At 32.7% G+C, this 16,473-nt stretch overlaps 1 protein-coding gene across 4 annotated transcripts in view; it reads right to left on the reverse strand.

Moving 5' to 3' along the window:
• Positions 1–16,473, reverse strand: part of BLM (BLM RecQ like helicase) — a 58,632-nt gene that overhangs the window by 15,934 nt on the left and 26,225 nt on the right. For all 4 annotated transcript variants that reach the window (XM_074295206.1, XM_074295208.1, XM_074295207.1 and 1 more), the window contains exons 8-14: positions 13,083–13,274; positions 6,250–6,368; positions 4,944–5,057; positions 4,204–4,302; positions 3,780–3,928; positions 904–1,010; positions 23–183 (exon numbers count right to left, since the gene is read on the reverse strand). In XM_074295206.1, the coding sequence (XP_074151307.1) occupies positions 23–183; positions 904–1,010; positions 3,780–3,928; positions 4,204–4,302; positions 4,944–5,057; positions 6,250–6,368; positions 13,083–13,274 (941 nt within the window). The remainder of the gene's footprint in view (positions 1–22; positions 184–903; positions 1,011–3,779; positions 3,929–4,203; positions 4,303–4,943; positions 5,058–6,249; positions 6,369–13,082; positions 13,275–16,473) is intronic.

Here is a 16,473-nt window from a genome sequence, read left to right on the forward strand (position 1 = left end):
TGTCTAATGCTTTCAATGTTACCTGGCAGCCATCTTGATTAATCCACTTGTGCTGTACTTCATCTCTAGCTGAATCACTGAGACCAGCATGATAAGCAAGGGCAGCAAGACCATCCTTCTGCAAGGTGTCAGCCATCGTGTCACATTCACGCCTAGAAAGGCAGTAAATTATCCCTGAGTCATCTGCAAACAAACCAAAATAGTTTATACTGAGAAAAACGGCCAATTTAAACTCAATATATTAAAAAAAATTGGAGAAAGTTCACGTTGAAAATATAATTCAAATAGGTAAACTCCATGAACCAGAAGTCAGGATACTTAGAGCTAATCCTGGTTCTGCAACTAACAGGCTAGATGACTTTGAGTAAATTATTTTTCCACTTATAGGTTCTTATTAAATAAAATGGGAATAATAATTGATGTTCTTTTTCTTTCTTGCATAAACAATATGTAGATAGTATCAATTTTCTATTGTGATGGAAGAAAAGGGTTATATAGATAAATGAAATTAATCTCAGGTCTCATTTTCATATAATCAATTAAAAAAGCAGGAAATGGGTAGGAAAGGACATAGAAATAAAAAAATCTGGAAAATGTAAACACTGACGCTAAGTCAGAGAAAGTAATTATCAACTCAAAAGAAAAAAAAAAATCACAATTGAGAGTTAACAACAATACAGATGCAGGTGGCATATATTTTGTGTTACTGATTACTGTTGTCAAGCCAAATGGGATTTTACCAACTCCAGGAATCAAAATTGAAATAGTTTGTACTATAAATAACTGCTTAGAGCTCTCATAATGAGAAAAGAATTGTTTAATATGCAGTTTTCTATATTCCATGTGGTATTAAAGAGACATTTATTTAACATTCTCAAACATAATTCACAAGTCTCTACTCACGTGGATGATGTTTTCTGATCCACTCTAAGCAATCAAAAGCCACCTTTTTCGGTTTTTTGGGCAATACACTATATTTCAAATTATGTCTGTTAAAACTCATGCTAAACCTAGAAAAGATCAGAACACAAAATTTAGTCTTCATAGGCAACCTGATTTTTCATGATCTCCAAAAGTTCAAAACAGTAAACATCCAAACAGGGAACATAAATATTGACTTGTCTTGATAATCTGGTTGGAGGTTTTGGAATGATACACAATAATGAAATGGAAGCAAGCTAAAGATGAAGAAGGCAAGGAAGTGGTGATAGGGAGTAAAAGATAATGAGAAAAATGGATTTAGATTAAAAAAAATGCAGAATAGAAGAAAAAAGCAGAGTGAGATAACTAAAGTGAGAAATTCAGAAAGTATGCCATATCAGAAGAAAAAAAAAACTTTTATTAAAATCAAAGATGGCAAAAATAAATAGAAAGCAAAACAAAAACAAAAACAAAAACCCTCTAAGATCACAGAATCTACAAAGGAAGTCATTAACTGTAGTAGCTTCACTGTCTCCAAAATGCCAAATATTAACAAAAAGAATTGATGAGAGAGAATATAGGAGAAACTTATTAATATTCTATCTATTCTTTTGTAAAAATTTTTACAAAGATTTTGCACAATTTTGACTGTTACCTACATATAACATTATACAAGTGGCCTTCTTAGGCCTTGGTTTCTTTATCTTTAAAAGCAAAGGATTGCACTAAATAATCTTTAAAGATGCTTTCATATGTAAATCCAGTAATAACATGCATTATGATGAGATACATTATTATGATAAGAAAACACAGGTGTCTGGCTATAGCAGTATTCACTAACAATACAAATTTTCCTTAAAAAATTTCATGCAAGTTATTCAGAGAATTCCGAACTCTCTCCCCTCAACTCAGGGTATATGCCAATTAGCAAAGATGATGTAAGAATATGCCAACTGGCAGTCACCATAACATAAGGTTGATGGAGAAACATGCTGAAAATTGAATTCTAGTTTTTCTCCTAAGTTTTCACATACTAATGCAAAACCTTTAGAAATGACTTTTGTGTATGGCATACATACTAGAATCTGAAGTATAATATTTTATACATCTCATAAAGACCACTAATTTTGTCAAACAATAAAGGCTCCAGAAAAATATTATTGTAACTTCATATAGATAGCAACTTATATATTTATTCACATAGTATACTAAAACATTTAATTTTATATCCTGAATACTGCATTGATGAAATTCTAAAACTCATCAAATTTCTGTATTAAAGTATCATGTCTTAATTCTATGGAAAATATTTTCGGTAGCAGCCCTTTTTGTGGTGGCAAAGAATTGGAAATTGAGTGGATGCCCATCAGTTAGGGAATGGTTGAATAAGTTATGGTATATGAATGTAATGGAATATTATTGGTCTGTAAGAAATTATCAGCAGGATGATTTCAGAAAAGGCTGGAAAGACTTACACAAATTGATACTAAGTGAAGTGAGCAGAACCAGGAGAACATTGTACAGAGCAACAGCAAGATTATACGATGATCAACTGTGATGGACTTGGCTCTATTCAACAATGAGGTAATTTGGGCCAAATTCACCTTTTTTTATTGTTGTTTGCTTGCTTCCCCCCCCCTTTTGATCTGTTTATTTTTTCTTGTGCAGCATGACAAATGTGGAAATAGGTTTAGAAGAATTGCACATGTTTAAACTATATTGGATTGCTTACTTTCTAGAGGCAGGGGATGAGGGAAAGGGAAAGAGGAAAATTTGTTACATAAGGTTTTGCGAGGGTGAATGCTGAAAACTATCTTTGTGTGCATTTTAAACATTAAAATCTATTATTTAAAAAAAAAAGAAAAATACTATTAGCATTAAGACTGGAAGAAACCTTAAATTACTGAAATTTCCTATTTCACATTGTATAGTTTAATAGCTGTCATATTTTACAAGGTCTTGATTGTTATCTAACTTGATGCTCACTTCACTTAGTATCAATTTGTGTAAGTCTTTCCAGCCTTTTCTGTAACTCATCATATATAGGGAGTCCTATCTTCAACTAGGAATCTGTACTAGGCTTCCTCTCTGACAGTAGGGATCATCTTTGATGGATATGCCTTACCTAATTTTTTTCCTTACATTTTAATTCATTGATTTTATTAGCAATTCAGAAAATGAATGGGTCAAAAATTTAAAAATAAGTTAGATTTTATTTCAAATACATGTTAAATCATATGCATTTACTTTACAAACTTAAGTATGGAATTAGAGTCAATTAAAACCAATTTATGTAGGGATACTATCATCTTTTTAATTTTTGGATGACTATTATATAGGTAAAACTAAGGAAGAGCTTACTGTCATGATGTGAACAAGCTAAAAAAATGTTTTATGTGCTTTGAGATCAAAATTTCCATGATCAAAAAAAAAAAAAAAAAAGAAGCAACAGAATAGTAAAATGTGAAGTAATTTGGAATTAGTTGGTGAACTACATTCTAGGATATGAATTTAGGACTCAGAAGACCCAAACTGGATTCAACCTTTGGTTTTGCTACTTATCAGCTCTGTGGCTTTGGGTTACACCATTGGCTTTAGTTTTCTCATCTAGAAGTGGGAATAATACCTGTAGTATTTACCTTATAGAGTTGTTTTAAGGATCAAATGAGAAAACAACAGGTAAAAATGGTCTGCATTTTTCCTCATCTTTAAAAAGCTAAATAAATGTCAAAGGTTATACATCCATAAAATACAACATATAATTTCTCCTTTTTAAGAATGATGGGACACTGTCACGTATTTCATTAAGAAAAGAATAGTCTTAGGGAATGTTAATATTAATTTTTCCAACAACTTACACTTGAGGGTTGACAATCTTCAATTGAGTTAGGATATCCTTCTGCACCCTGGGGTTAGCAGTAGCTGTGAGAGCCATCATTGAAACAGAAGGAAATTTTTGTCGAAGCATATTCAATCTTTTGTAGTCTTGACGAAAATCGTGTCCCCACTAGTTGAAAAATAAAGAATAGTGTTTTTTCCCCCTAATCATTTAGCTTTTCATTTGAAAAAGACAGCCACAAAACAAAATTCAGCCAATATTTCATCTTAATAAAAATTACAAAACTACTAAAAGAGGTCATAAAGAGCTAAACTGATTTAATTCTTTAGAAAATGGTTTTAAAATCACTCAATATGAGTTTTTATTGGTGATTTACTAAAGAATAAATTTTCTTTTCAAAGTGCAATTTTAAAATATTTCAAACATAAAAAGTTAACATTTACCTGACTGACACAGTGTGCTTCATCAATGACAAAACGTGATAATAATTTTCTCTCATACAGATTTTCCAGAGTAGAAATCAGCCTGTTACTTGCACAGACCTAAACAAAAAATTTATCATGATAAAGTTCTTCTAAAAACTCACACCATTTCAGATCCAAAATAAGCAGAACAAGGAAAATAATATACACAACAACTAAAACAAATTCAAAGAACAGAAACAAAACAAGTTAGCTAAATGCTATGAAATTTTAATTATTAAACTTGGCCCAAAAAAGAGAGGATGGAGATGGGGAAAGATTATGGTTGTGGAGTTTAGATGGCAGATTTTTTTTTTTCAATTTGCTGCTAAGTTTTTTTAAAACTTTTTTATTCTTTGTTATGAAGGATGACTCTCTGGGGGGCAGAGTGGAAAAAAGCTAAAATGAGATTTGTAAAGTGATATAAAAATAAAAGTTATCAATAAAAAGGTACTTTATAAACTTAAAATAGTTTCTTACTTCAGGCAGTAATGCTATAAGAAACAAAGTTACTTTAAACTGGGTATTTCTGGAATTTTTCTTTTAGGGAGCTGTTTCTATGCCAGCAAATATGACTTTTAGCATTTAGGTAAATAAATGCCGAGGAAGATCTTCTAAAATTAATATATGTGAGACAATATGACATCTAGAAAAACAGATGTAATAAGCTTTCAAAAAGCATATTTTAATACCACGATTTAAAATGACAATATAATACAAACCTTTTCTGGAGTAACATATAGAAGTTTTATAATTGGATCTTTTTTTGACAATTGGAGATAAATATTTGCAGCTTCAGAATCTGTCTTATCACCTGTCAGATAAGTAGCTGGAATCTAGAGAAAAATATTTAACAGTAAATTTAAAAAATATTTTAAAACATTTTAAAACATATTTATTTACATTAAGTTCAATTTATACAATTGATACATTCTGACACTAAAGTGTTAGCTATTTAACTATCAAAAGAGAGAGATTTTGAAGGTCAAATGGTGCTAGGTAACTAAGGAAGATACTCTGGATAAAATTCTACATCTAAAAGAAATGAAGATATTTTATAAACCCTTTTTTTCTCCTGGGAGAATTGATACTTGGGAGACTAACAAGAAACCCAAATCTCTTTTACAAGATAGAAGATCTCAAATACATTTATGAAGAATAGGTATTCTGACCTTTTGAGAAGGAAAAAAGGAAATAGAACACCAGAAAAAGTACATTTCTAGCAAAGGAGCCAGGAGCCTGAAGAGGAAAAAGCTGGGAAAAGGAAACATAGAATATAGGAGGAACAAGCAGATATAGCCAGATCAGAGTGAAAAATACTTCCAGCAGATTTAACCACTGGGAGAAGAGTACATTCTCCTTACAGTCCCATAATCTTTCTGAACCTTTCTGAAAGCTTTGCCATCTGCAAAATGGGAGGGTTGGATCAAATGATCAGTAAGGTATTTTATATCCTTTAATCCATATGTCTTATGATCCTATGGAGAATTCTGCAGAAATACAATGAAAACTGCTGCCATTATGGTGTTTGGAGTGATCTACCATCTTACATTAGTGTTCTAACATTAGGTCATACTCCCCCTCTCCTTTTCTCTGGAAGAAAAACTGCGATAATGAATTTGCTATGAGATTGCTGGTGATGATACTGATGGTGACCCAAAATGTGCATAATTTGAGTCCACATTCAGGATGAGAAAATAAAAATACACATTCCTTTCAAGTGTTTAAAATGAATGAGACTCACACTGGCTTGGCATCATATAAAAACTCTAAAGAATAACCCTAATATAAATAAAAAATTTAGATTAGCAAGAAAAAGGATTCTTTTATTTTTCTATAATAAATTTTGTCCAAATAAAGTTAGATTGATACAAAATATTTGTTTAACTGTGCAAGCCAAAACAACCTTTTTGCTTTATATATACATTTCAACAACAGTACTGAATAACAAATTACCAGATTTTATTTAATAGCATCATTTTGCTATTTTTCTCTTAAAAAGTTTTAATGGTTTGAATTTGTACTTACATCCAGTGAAGTTAGCTTTTGCACTTGGTCTATTATTAATGATCTCAGTGGAGAGATCACAATAGTAACTCCAGGAGAAACACAAGCTGGTAGCTGGTAACACAGACTTTTACCCCCTCCTAAAAAAAACAATTAAGTGAAAAGCCTATCAAGCTATGGAACATATAAATCAACATCTGAAAGTGACAATATAGTGATCTAACAGTATAGTCAGTTATTTTCCAACAGTGCCGGGATTTTGGAATTGTACTACACAAATGGCTAAATTGTATATACTTTGTGACACCAGTAATATCATTACAAGGTATATATTCCAAAAAAGCAAAAGTGGGAAAGGTCATATATGTTTGTAGAATGGCTGAACAAATTGTTTGATTATGAATGTAATGTGATATTATTGTATTGTAAGAAATGTCAAATATAAAAGAATTCAGAGAAACTATATGATTTGTATGAATTGATATAGTGAATTATCAGAATCAGGAAAGCAATTTACATGATGACCACGAAAAAAAGTAAATGGAAACAACATCAAAAGACTTCAGAATTTTGATCAAAGCAGTGACCCAATTATCAGAACGGTGACAGTGAAGTAGGGATCTTAAGAGGTGCTTTTTTTTTTTTTTTTTTTTTTGCTTTAATATACTTATTTGCTTCAAGGGAGATTTTAATGGTTGTGGTGGTGAGAAAGGGAAAAGTGACTATAGAATTTTTAAAAATAGATTTTTATTTTCAAAATACATGCAAAGATAGTTTTCAACACCCATTCTTGCAAAATCTTGTGTTCCAAAATTTTCTCTCTCTCTCTCCCTTACCTCCTGCCCCTAGTCAGCAAGTAATTCAATGTAAGTTAAAGATGTACAATTCTTCCAAACCTATTTCCACATTTATCATGCTACAAGAAGAATCAGATCAAAAAGGAAAAAGTGAGAAAGAAACCAAAATGCAAGCAAACAACAACAAAAAAAAATGAAAATATGTTGTGATCCACAATTAATACCCACAGTCCTCACTCTGGATGCAAATGATCTCTTCATTACAAGATTATTGCTACTGGTCTGAATCATTTCGTTTTTGAAAAGTGACACATCCATGTCACTTCACTTAGCATCAGTTCATGTAAGTCTTTCCAGGCTTCTCTGAAACCATTCTGCTGATCATTTCTAATGGAACAATAATATTCTATAACAGTCATATAACATAACTTATTCAGCCATTCTCTTAATTGATGGGCATCCATTCAGTTTCCAGTTCCTTGCCATTACAAAAAGGGCTGCTACAACATTTTTGCACATGTGGGTTCCTTACGCTTTTTTTAGACCACAGAATTTTTTTTTAAAAAGACATCAAGATAATGATGGTAATAGGAGGAAATAGCCAACATGGTGAAGAGAAGCCAGGAAATTGCTTGAGCTCTCCCCAGTTTCCCTCATACAGAACATTAAATCAAGCCTCTAAATGGATTCTGGAATGACAGAACCCACAAAAACAAAAAACAACAAAAAACCAAAAAAAAACAATTGTGAAACATTTTTTCCAACAATTTCCAATATAAGATAACTTCAGAAGAATTTCAAGAAAGGTCTGATTCACTTGGGTAAAAGGAGAGTGTACTGCCCAGCCCAGATCAACAATTGAAGCTCCTTGGTCCTGCCTTGGCAGGCAAGTGGCACAGAAATCCAGCTGTGAGGCCTCCAACTCCAGCACAGAAGGCAAACAGCCAGTCCCAGACATGTCCCCAGACGACAGGAGTAGGCAGGGCCTAGCACATGGGCAAGTGGAGAACCTTGAAGGGTCCAGAGCAGAAGACCTGTGACCATGCCCCTGACTCTCATCAAAACAAGTCCTTTGTGCCCCAGGAGAACACAACTTTAAATAGGCTAAAAATGAGCAAAAAACAGAAAAGAACTCTGACCATAGAAAGCTACTGTGGTGAGATGAACCCCAAACTCAGAAGAGGACAATATAGTCAAAATGCCTACATGCAAAGCCTCAAAGGGGAATATGAATTGGTCTCAAGTCCAAAAGACCTTGTAAGAGAGCTCAAAAAGAATTTTAAATTCTTCAAATTAAAATCAAATTAGGGAGGTAGAAGAAAAACACTAGGGAATACAGGAATGTTAAACAGAAGTTATCCTTTAAATGAAAAGCAATACCTATCTACTTGTATAATGGGAATAGGGGGCTGGAAGCATTTCCAATAAAATCAAGAGTGAAAACAAGGGTGCCTATTATTGCCACTATTGTTCCCGGGAATAAATGACTTGCTCAGGATCACATTGCTAGGAAATGTGTTAAGTGTGTGAGGTTGGATTTGAATTCAAGTCCTTCTGATTTCAAGGCCTGTACTCTTATCTACTGCATCATTTAGTTGCCCCCCACTATTATCCAACATTGTATTTGAAATGTTAGCTTTAGCAATAAGGAAAGAAAAAGAAATTGAAGGAATTAGAATAGGCAATGAGGAAACAAAACTATTTGCAGATAATATGATGCTATACTTAGAGACTCCTACAGAACCAATTAAAAGACTTGCTGAAACAATTAACAACATTAGCAAAATTGTAGGATATAAAATAAGCCCACATAAATCATAGGCATTTCTATATATTACCAACTAAGTCCAGCAGCAAAAGTAAGAATGAGCAATTCCATTTAAAATAACTAGAAAATGCAAAATACTTGGGAGTCTATTTGCCAATGTAAAGCCAGCAACTACATGAACACAATTACAAAAACATTTTTCACATAAAGTCAGATCTAAACAATTGGAAAAAGATAGAGTTAATAGAATAAAAATGACAATTCTATCTAAATTAATTTACTTACTCAATGCCATACCAATCAAATGATCAAAAATTATTTTTAGAGCTAGAAAAATTAGTAATATTCACCCAGAAGAACAAAAGGTCAGGAAATTAACAAGGAAAAAACAATCTAAAGAAGGGTGGTTTAGTCACTATATTTTATATTATATATTATATATTTTGGTACTAAGAATTAGAGAGATGTATCAGTGAAATAAGTTAATTACACAAGACATAGAAGTAAATGACTATAATAATCTATTATCTGATATGCCCAAAGATTCCAGCTTTTGCAATTAGAACTCACTAACTGACAAAAATTACTGAAAAAACTGAAAAATAGTATGGCAGAAACTAGGCATAGACCAACATCTCACATCATATACCAAGATAAGCTCAAAATGGATATATGATTTAGATATAAAGAGTGATAGCATGAGCAAATAAGAAGAGCAAGGAATAGTTTACTTGTCAAATCTATGGACAAGGGAAGAATTTATTATTCTCATAAGAGAGTATATTATGAAAAGCAAAATGGATAATTTTGATTACATTAAATTAAAAAGATTTTTACACAAACAAAATCAATGCAACCAAGATTAGAAGAAAAGCAGAAAGCTGGGAAATATCTTTGCAGCCAGTATTTCCGATAAAGGTATCATTTCTCAAATTGATAGAGAACTGAGTCAAATTTATAATACAAATCATTCCCCAGTTAATAAATGGTCAAAGGATATGAACAGGCATTAAAGCTATCTCTAGTCATATGAAAAAATGCTCTAAATCACTATTTGTTAGAGAAATACAAATTAAAACAACTCAGGTTAACTGGCTATGACAGAAAAGAAAAAATGTTGGAAATGATGTGGGAAAATTAAAATATTAAAGCATTGTTGGTAGAATTATGAACTACTACAACCATTTTGGAGACCAATTTAGAACTATGTCCAAAGGGCTAGAAAAATGTATACCCTTTGATTCATCAATACCACTATGATCTATATTCCAAAGAGATTATAAAAAGGGGAAATACAAAAGTATAGCAGCTTTTTTTTTTGTAGTGGCAAGGAATTGGATATTGAGAGGATATCCATCAACTGGAAATGGCTGAAAATGATGTATATGAATGGGATGGAATGCTATTGTGTTGTAAGAAATGATGAGCAGGTAAATTTCAGAAAAACCTGGAAAGCCTTATATGAACTGATGCTGAGTGAAGGAAGCAGAATTAGAACATTATACAAAGTAACAACAACTTTGTGTGATGTTCAATTATGAGAAATTTAGCTCTTCTCAGTAATTCAATGATTCAAGACAGTTCCAAAAGACTCATGATTGAAAATGCTATCTATATTCAGGGAAAGAACTATGTATGGAGTTTGAATACAGATTTAAGCACACCATTTTCATCTTTTTTGTTTTTTCTTTCTTATTAGTTTTCTCCTTTTGTTTTGATGTTAGGATTACTAGGTGAGAACTCAGGTTGTCTGGATAGTGACAAGGTGAGAATTCAGGTTGGACAATTACAAGGTGAGAACTCAGGTTGATTTGATAGAAGGAGCAAGCCCTAGGGCTACCTGTGGCTCCCCCTTTCTTTTGTTTTTGGAGGAGTGTCTTAATATCTCTGTTTCTTCTCTCTACTATTGCCTGCCCTTGAGGATTAAAGGGTATGCCCGTGGTATGTAAAATATACATATAGGTAGCTTAGGGCTTGCTCCTTCTATCAAATCAACCTGAGTTCTCACCTTGTAATTGTCCAACCTGAAGTCTCACCTTGTCACTATCCAGACAACCTGAGTTCTCACCTAGTAATCCTAACATCTTGATTCTTCTTTCACAACATAACTAATGTGGAAACATGTTTAACATAACCTTTATCAAATAACTTGCTAGCTTGGTGGAAAGAAATAGGGAGAAAAATTTGGAATTGAAAATCTTACAAAAATGAATGTTAGGAAACAATCTTTATATGTAATTGGAAAAAAACTATTTTTTTCTTAAAAAAAAAAAAAAAAAAAGTATCCAGTACTATGCTTATAGCCTAAAGAAATCAAAGGAAGTCATTTATGTACAAAAAAAGTTTTTTTTGCAGTCCCTTTTGTCATGTAAAGAACTGAAAACTAAGGGCATGTCCAACAATTGGGGACTGATAAAAAGATAATAAAATATTAATGGGCTATGAAAAAAACAAAACAAGAGCAGAAAAACTTAAGAAGACCTGCATGTGCTAATTGTGGAGTGAAATGAATAGGACTAGAATAACAATTTATACTAAAATAACTTTTAAAAATGAACAGTTTTGAAAGACTGAAGAATTCTGATCAGTGCAATAATCAATGATGATTCAAGAAATATGGAGAAGAATGCTATCCATCACCTCAGAGGAAGTTAAGAGATTGTTAAGTATGCAGAATGAGACATATTTTTTAGGACACGGTCAATGTGGGTAATTGTTTTGCTTGACTATGCATATTCATCACAAAGGTTTTAATTCTCATTTTACAAAGTGTGGGGAGTGATGGTAAGGGAGATAGGATGAAAAAACAATTTTTGACAACTGAAAAAAATTTAAGATAACTGTTAAAACCTTTGTGCAGTCTTTTAGTGCTATCATTCAGAACATCACAGGTTCATAAATTTAGAGTTGGAAGGGACTTTAGAGATCATTTTAAAGATAAGGAAGAAAGCTTTGAGTTTCCCAGGGCCCCAAAGCCAATATATTTCTTAGGCAGTTTTTGAACTTAAGGTTTTGATCCTGACCTGGCCTGCATTTGTCCAATGTACTATATACACCTGCCTCAATTACCACTGCAATGTATGTACTGAATATAGAAATGCTAATTTAGAGTTCTAGTTAATAGAATGCTGATAATAAAAATTCCTCCTGACAGAGGAAAGGACCATGCTTATTAATGTTATATTTCCAATGTCTTCTAAAAGTAAGAAGAATAGAGGTATTCTCTGTATTGGGCAAGCGGTGAAGGGAAAGCAGTAATACATGTTTCTAAATCATGTACCTTTCATAGAAAGTGACCAGAGGAAAAAACCACAAGGATTGCCTGAGGACAAATTGACCCTCAGCTTATTTTCAGGTTTTCAAGTTTAAAATTACATTTTTTTTTTTTACTAATTTTAATTATATATTTACATTTATTATATATTGTAATGTATATTCTTTATTGTATTTTTAAATAAGAAATGCTTTATGCTACACAACTAAGTGCAAGGCAGAAAATGACTAGCAAGCTTATGAAACTTGAAATGCTAATGATTAAAATACAGCATGAACTATAAAATTAGCTTGCAAAACTTTTCAGCTTTGCCAATATTCAATATTTATTAAATATTAATTTTATATTGAACAGTATGAATGGCTTGAAGAAAACCATTAGCTAGATACTTATTGATGAATTCTTATTTTGGACATCAATGGATTAGAGCTTGTAAGTGAAGATTAGTATGGTTGGGCAATTTTAAATATTTCCAAAACTGAAATGTAGGTAATAGTTAAAAATGAATGACTGCACATTATTAAGAAGGTTTTGAGTAGGTGTGTGAGAAGATGCCTAGAATCTTTTCTGGAGATATTAAGTGTATAAATCCTATATAAATAAAAGGACGAAGGTGATTTATAGTAAATTTATTCGCCACAATCTTCCTATAAGTTGTGAAACTCTTTTAAAAACCAAAGTTAACACAGAAAAAGCTACTGAATCTGAAAATAACATTGCAAGTTTCTGTATCTAGATTGTTTAAAAAAAGGGAAAGATTTCATAAGATTCATTGTCAATATACCAAGTTAGTTCAGGGTGGGAGGGCAGCTTTTCCACATTTAAAAAAAAAAAAAAATAGAAAATGTGGGGACAAATCTAATGTATAATACCAGCATAGTAGAAAAATTTTATAGGTCTCTAGTTATTGAGACTATCTAGATATACTTTTTATTTTTTTGTTAAACATTTTAGATGTGTTTTCATTTAACATCTGCCAATGAACTCCCTCCAAATCATATCTATAAATACATACCAGTGGGCATTAGGACGAAACAGTCTTCACCAAGCAGAACAGCATTGATTGCCTCTAGCTGATTTGTACGGAAATGATGCAGGCCAAATTTTTTGTGAAAAATCTTCATCATTTCTTTTGAATGCGGAAAATCAAGACTTTTGAAACGTTCCTGTTCTGGATTTCTGGATGGTTTATTTTGTACCAACTTGTCTTGTAAGAAAAGAATCAATATTATGAAAATTAGTGAACATCTGCAGCAAAAAGATGTAATTTTTATTCACTTGTTATACACTAAGTCCTAAATGTATAAATGTTTAGTATTGAAGACGACAGAATGAGCTATACTTTTCTGCCTCCATTTCCTCAAAACTACTTAACCTCTGTAAGCTCCCTGTAATCTAGTTTTTGGTCCCACAGGAGAGACTGGGTTTCTCAAAAAAGCTATCAATGACCTCCTTATCAAGAAATCTAATCCTAATTTGCTTGGATTTCTCTGAAGAATATGATTCTCTCTCTGAAACTATTCTCCTTTCACTTTCTTATTAGTCCTTTTGTTTTCCTCCAACTACTTTGACTCCCCTTCTCTTTTAGTGATATTTGGTTTTAATGGCTGTCACAGATGAAAAAGATACCTTACAAAGCTGTGTAGTTAAAGATAAAAGAAGTCACTGTTGGTTGTGCTTATTAAATAATGACACTAATTTTTTTCAATATCATCCACCAATTATGTAAATTTTATTTTTATTGTTGAAATCTGTTTAGTAAATTTCCACCTTTCCTTGTGGATCATAGTCTCCAGAGATCAGGTTCCATCTGTATAGACAAGAGAGGCAGATCAGGGCAGACAGATGTCAACGTAGACTGTTTTCCTGGTGATGATTGGCTTTGATTTTCTTCCAAACTATCCCTTGGGTTTGGAGAGGTCTTGGGAACAAAACCATTGAGATATTAGAGTTCTATGGTCATGCTGCTCCTATTGCTGCTTGCATTTGGTACTACTAGGACTTCTTTGTGTTCTCCTTGCTGTAGAACCCAGATGTACAGATAGAAAGTCCACTTTCAGGATGAATCTTCTCCATGCTTGATCAACATAGATGTCTGCCTTATCTTCCCTTTTAATCTGAGACACCATTTAATTTAGTGGGCCCTGGTCTCTCATGTGTTGTGGAGTATATGCTCCATCCCATTTCCCTGGAAGGTGAGGCTCTTTGTAGATTGAGAAATCAGAGCCTGATAGGTTATGATTGCAGACTAGAACTGCTGAGGGCCTAAGCAGTGTACTGGGGTCAAGATAGTACACAGGCAGTACCCATTTCATTGAGCTTCCATTCAGTCGGAGATCTTGGAAAGATTCTGAGTCCTGGGAAGCAGGGCTTACTTATTTCTGATTGAGGCCTTAGCTTAAAGGGGATTTTGAATGGTGTGCCAATTACATGCTTAGCAATGAAGCAAAGTACTCAGAAAGCATACATTCTATCCACCTTCCCTTAAGGTCCTGAAGGCTCCTTGCATCTGGGAAATGAGGGTATATCGGTCCTTCTTACAGCTTGGGCCAGGAGACGAGGCAGAGGAGAGAGAATAGAGGGATGTAAGGGTCAGAAGACAGAGGTTGTAGTCAGCTGGGAAATCAATACTTGCCTAAGAAATTCATTTGTTTGGCTGACTAACCACTGAAACCCATGATGGGTACAAGCAAGGGGAAAGAAAATAGAAGAATCAGACAGCAGCTGCTTGCTTACACATGGAAAAGCTCTCTCTCTCTTTTTTTAAATACACTTCCTGGATCACTTTGTGTATCCACCTTTAGTTCACTGGTTTGAATAACAGGTATTCTTCATCCATTCAGGTTTTCTCAAGTGAAAAGTTAAGCCAAACTCTTGAGTGATTGTAGATTTTAATTATGAGGACATGATATTCTAGGGCTTTATGCAATCAACATAATGTCATTAACAAACAGAAACATCTGGAAGACTTCACCATTTAGAGGAACCTGTCTTCTACTTGAACTCTGTGTTGGACATTGTAATTTTGGCAAACACCTTTTGTAAGAATATACCTCACTGTTTTATATTTTTCTTGATATTAATAATTAGAGGTTAAACATGGTTATCTCTGCTGTTAATTCTTTCAATATTCTTAACACTTACAGAAGACAGCTTGTTGGAGAACAGCTTTTAAGGTAGTATCTTGCTTTACTGTATCAACTAATTTTTTAATTGTCAAGAAACAAATACAATGGGATTTTGTCTTTATACTTTCAGTAAACTGTGTGACGATAAGGATAGGCTTTTGTGAACAATATTCCACAATAAATTGTATCTGTTCCATTCTTATACCTTCATCAAGACTGATCTCAAGAGAGACTTATCTCATAACATATATTACTACAAAGTCCCTTTCAGTTCTAAATCTATGAGCATGCCCTTAGCTTTCTCATTCTTCTCCTTTTTTGATAACAAGGTCTAAGATTTTCTTGAGAATCTTAGGTACCATTCCTCTCACATATCCTGGGAATCTATCCCCTAATACCTTCTTATTTTTATTGTTTATCTACAGTATGAAGCATAAAGTACGTACTTGATCTGATCTAGGTGTTTTTCCCCTATCTTTTATTTCAGTGTCATTTCCTCTTTCCCATGACTGGGAAGGCACTGTTAGAAACGAAACGTGGTAACTCTGCCATCTTTAATAGTAAAGCTTATTGTAAAAATGTTTACAGGTCGATCTTATTTTAGTGTGTTTAGTTGAATTGCTTATCAAATATTATTCACATTTGCCTTTCTCTCCTATTTCTTGTTTTGAAGCACCACTTACAACCTTTTGCTATCCTCCTAAAAAAGATTTTTATCAAATGAGTTATATCCGACTAAATTTTATGTCACATTATCTCTTTCTGTCTCGCAAGGAGAACAGATGTTTACCAGCTGAGGCAGTGGCTAGAATTTAATGGTTTTCTCATTATGACAACTAATTTATAGAAGTTAAATTTCCTTAGAGAATTATAATAGTTTATACTTTTTTTTTTTTTTGATGTCTACAGCATTCTTAGATTTGTCAAGTTAGAGTTGCCTCAATTGCAGGCTATATATTCTCATTTTTATTTTTTCTCTTAACTTTTAATTTTGATTATAACAAACTTGGTTGTCTGACAAACTGACTTCAGAAACTTCCCTATCAATATGAATTGTTTCCTACATATTATAGATTGTTTCATTTTTGATGATTTTTTTTTTTTTTCTGTTTGCCATGTCTAGTCTCTTCCAATTATTTTACTCAAGCCTTCAGATATATAAACATCAGGCTTCCATATGATCTACAAACCTTTGGCCTCTAATTTCTTAATCATGAACTACTTTCCAATTTTTCATTATTCTGATCTATGACCACCTTCTTATTTGTCACTATATAT

This window comes from Sminthopsis crassicaudata, chromosome 2 (assembly GCF_048593235.1).
Source record: "Sminthopsis crassicaudata isolate SCR6 chromosome 2, ASM4859323v1, whole genome shotgun sequence".
Taxonomy (NCBI): domain Eukaryota; kingdom Metazoa; phylum Chordata; class Mammalia; order Dasyuromorphia; family Dasyuridae; genus Sminthopsis; species Sminthopsis crassicaudata.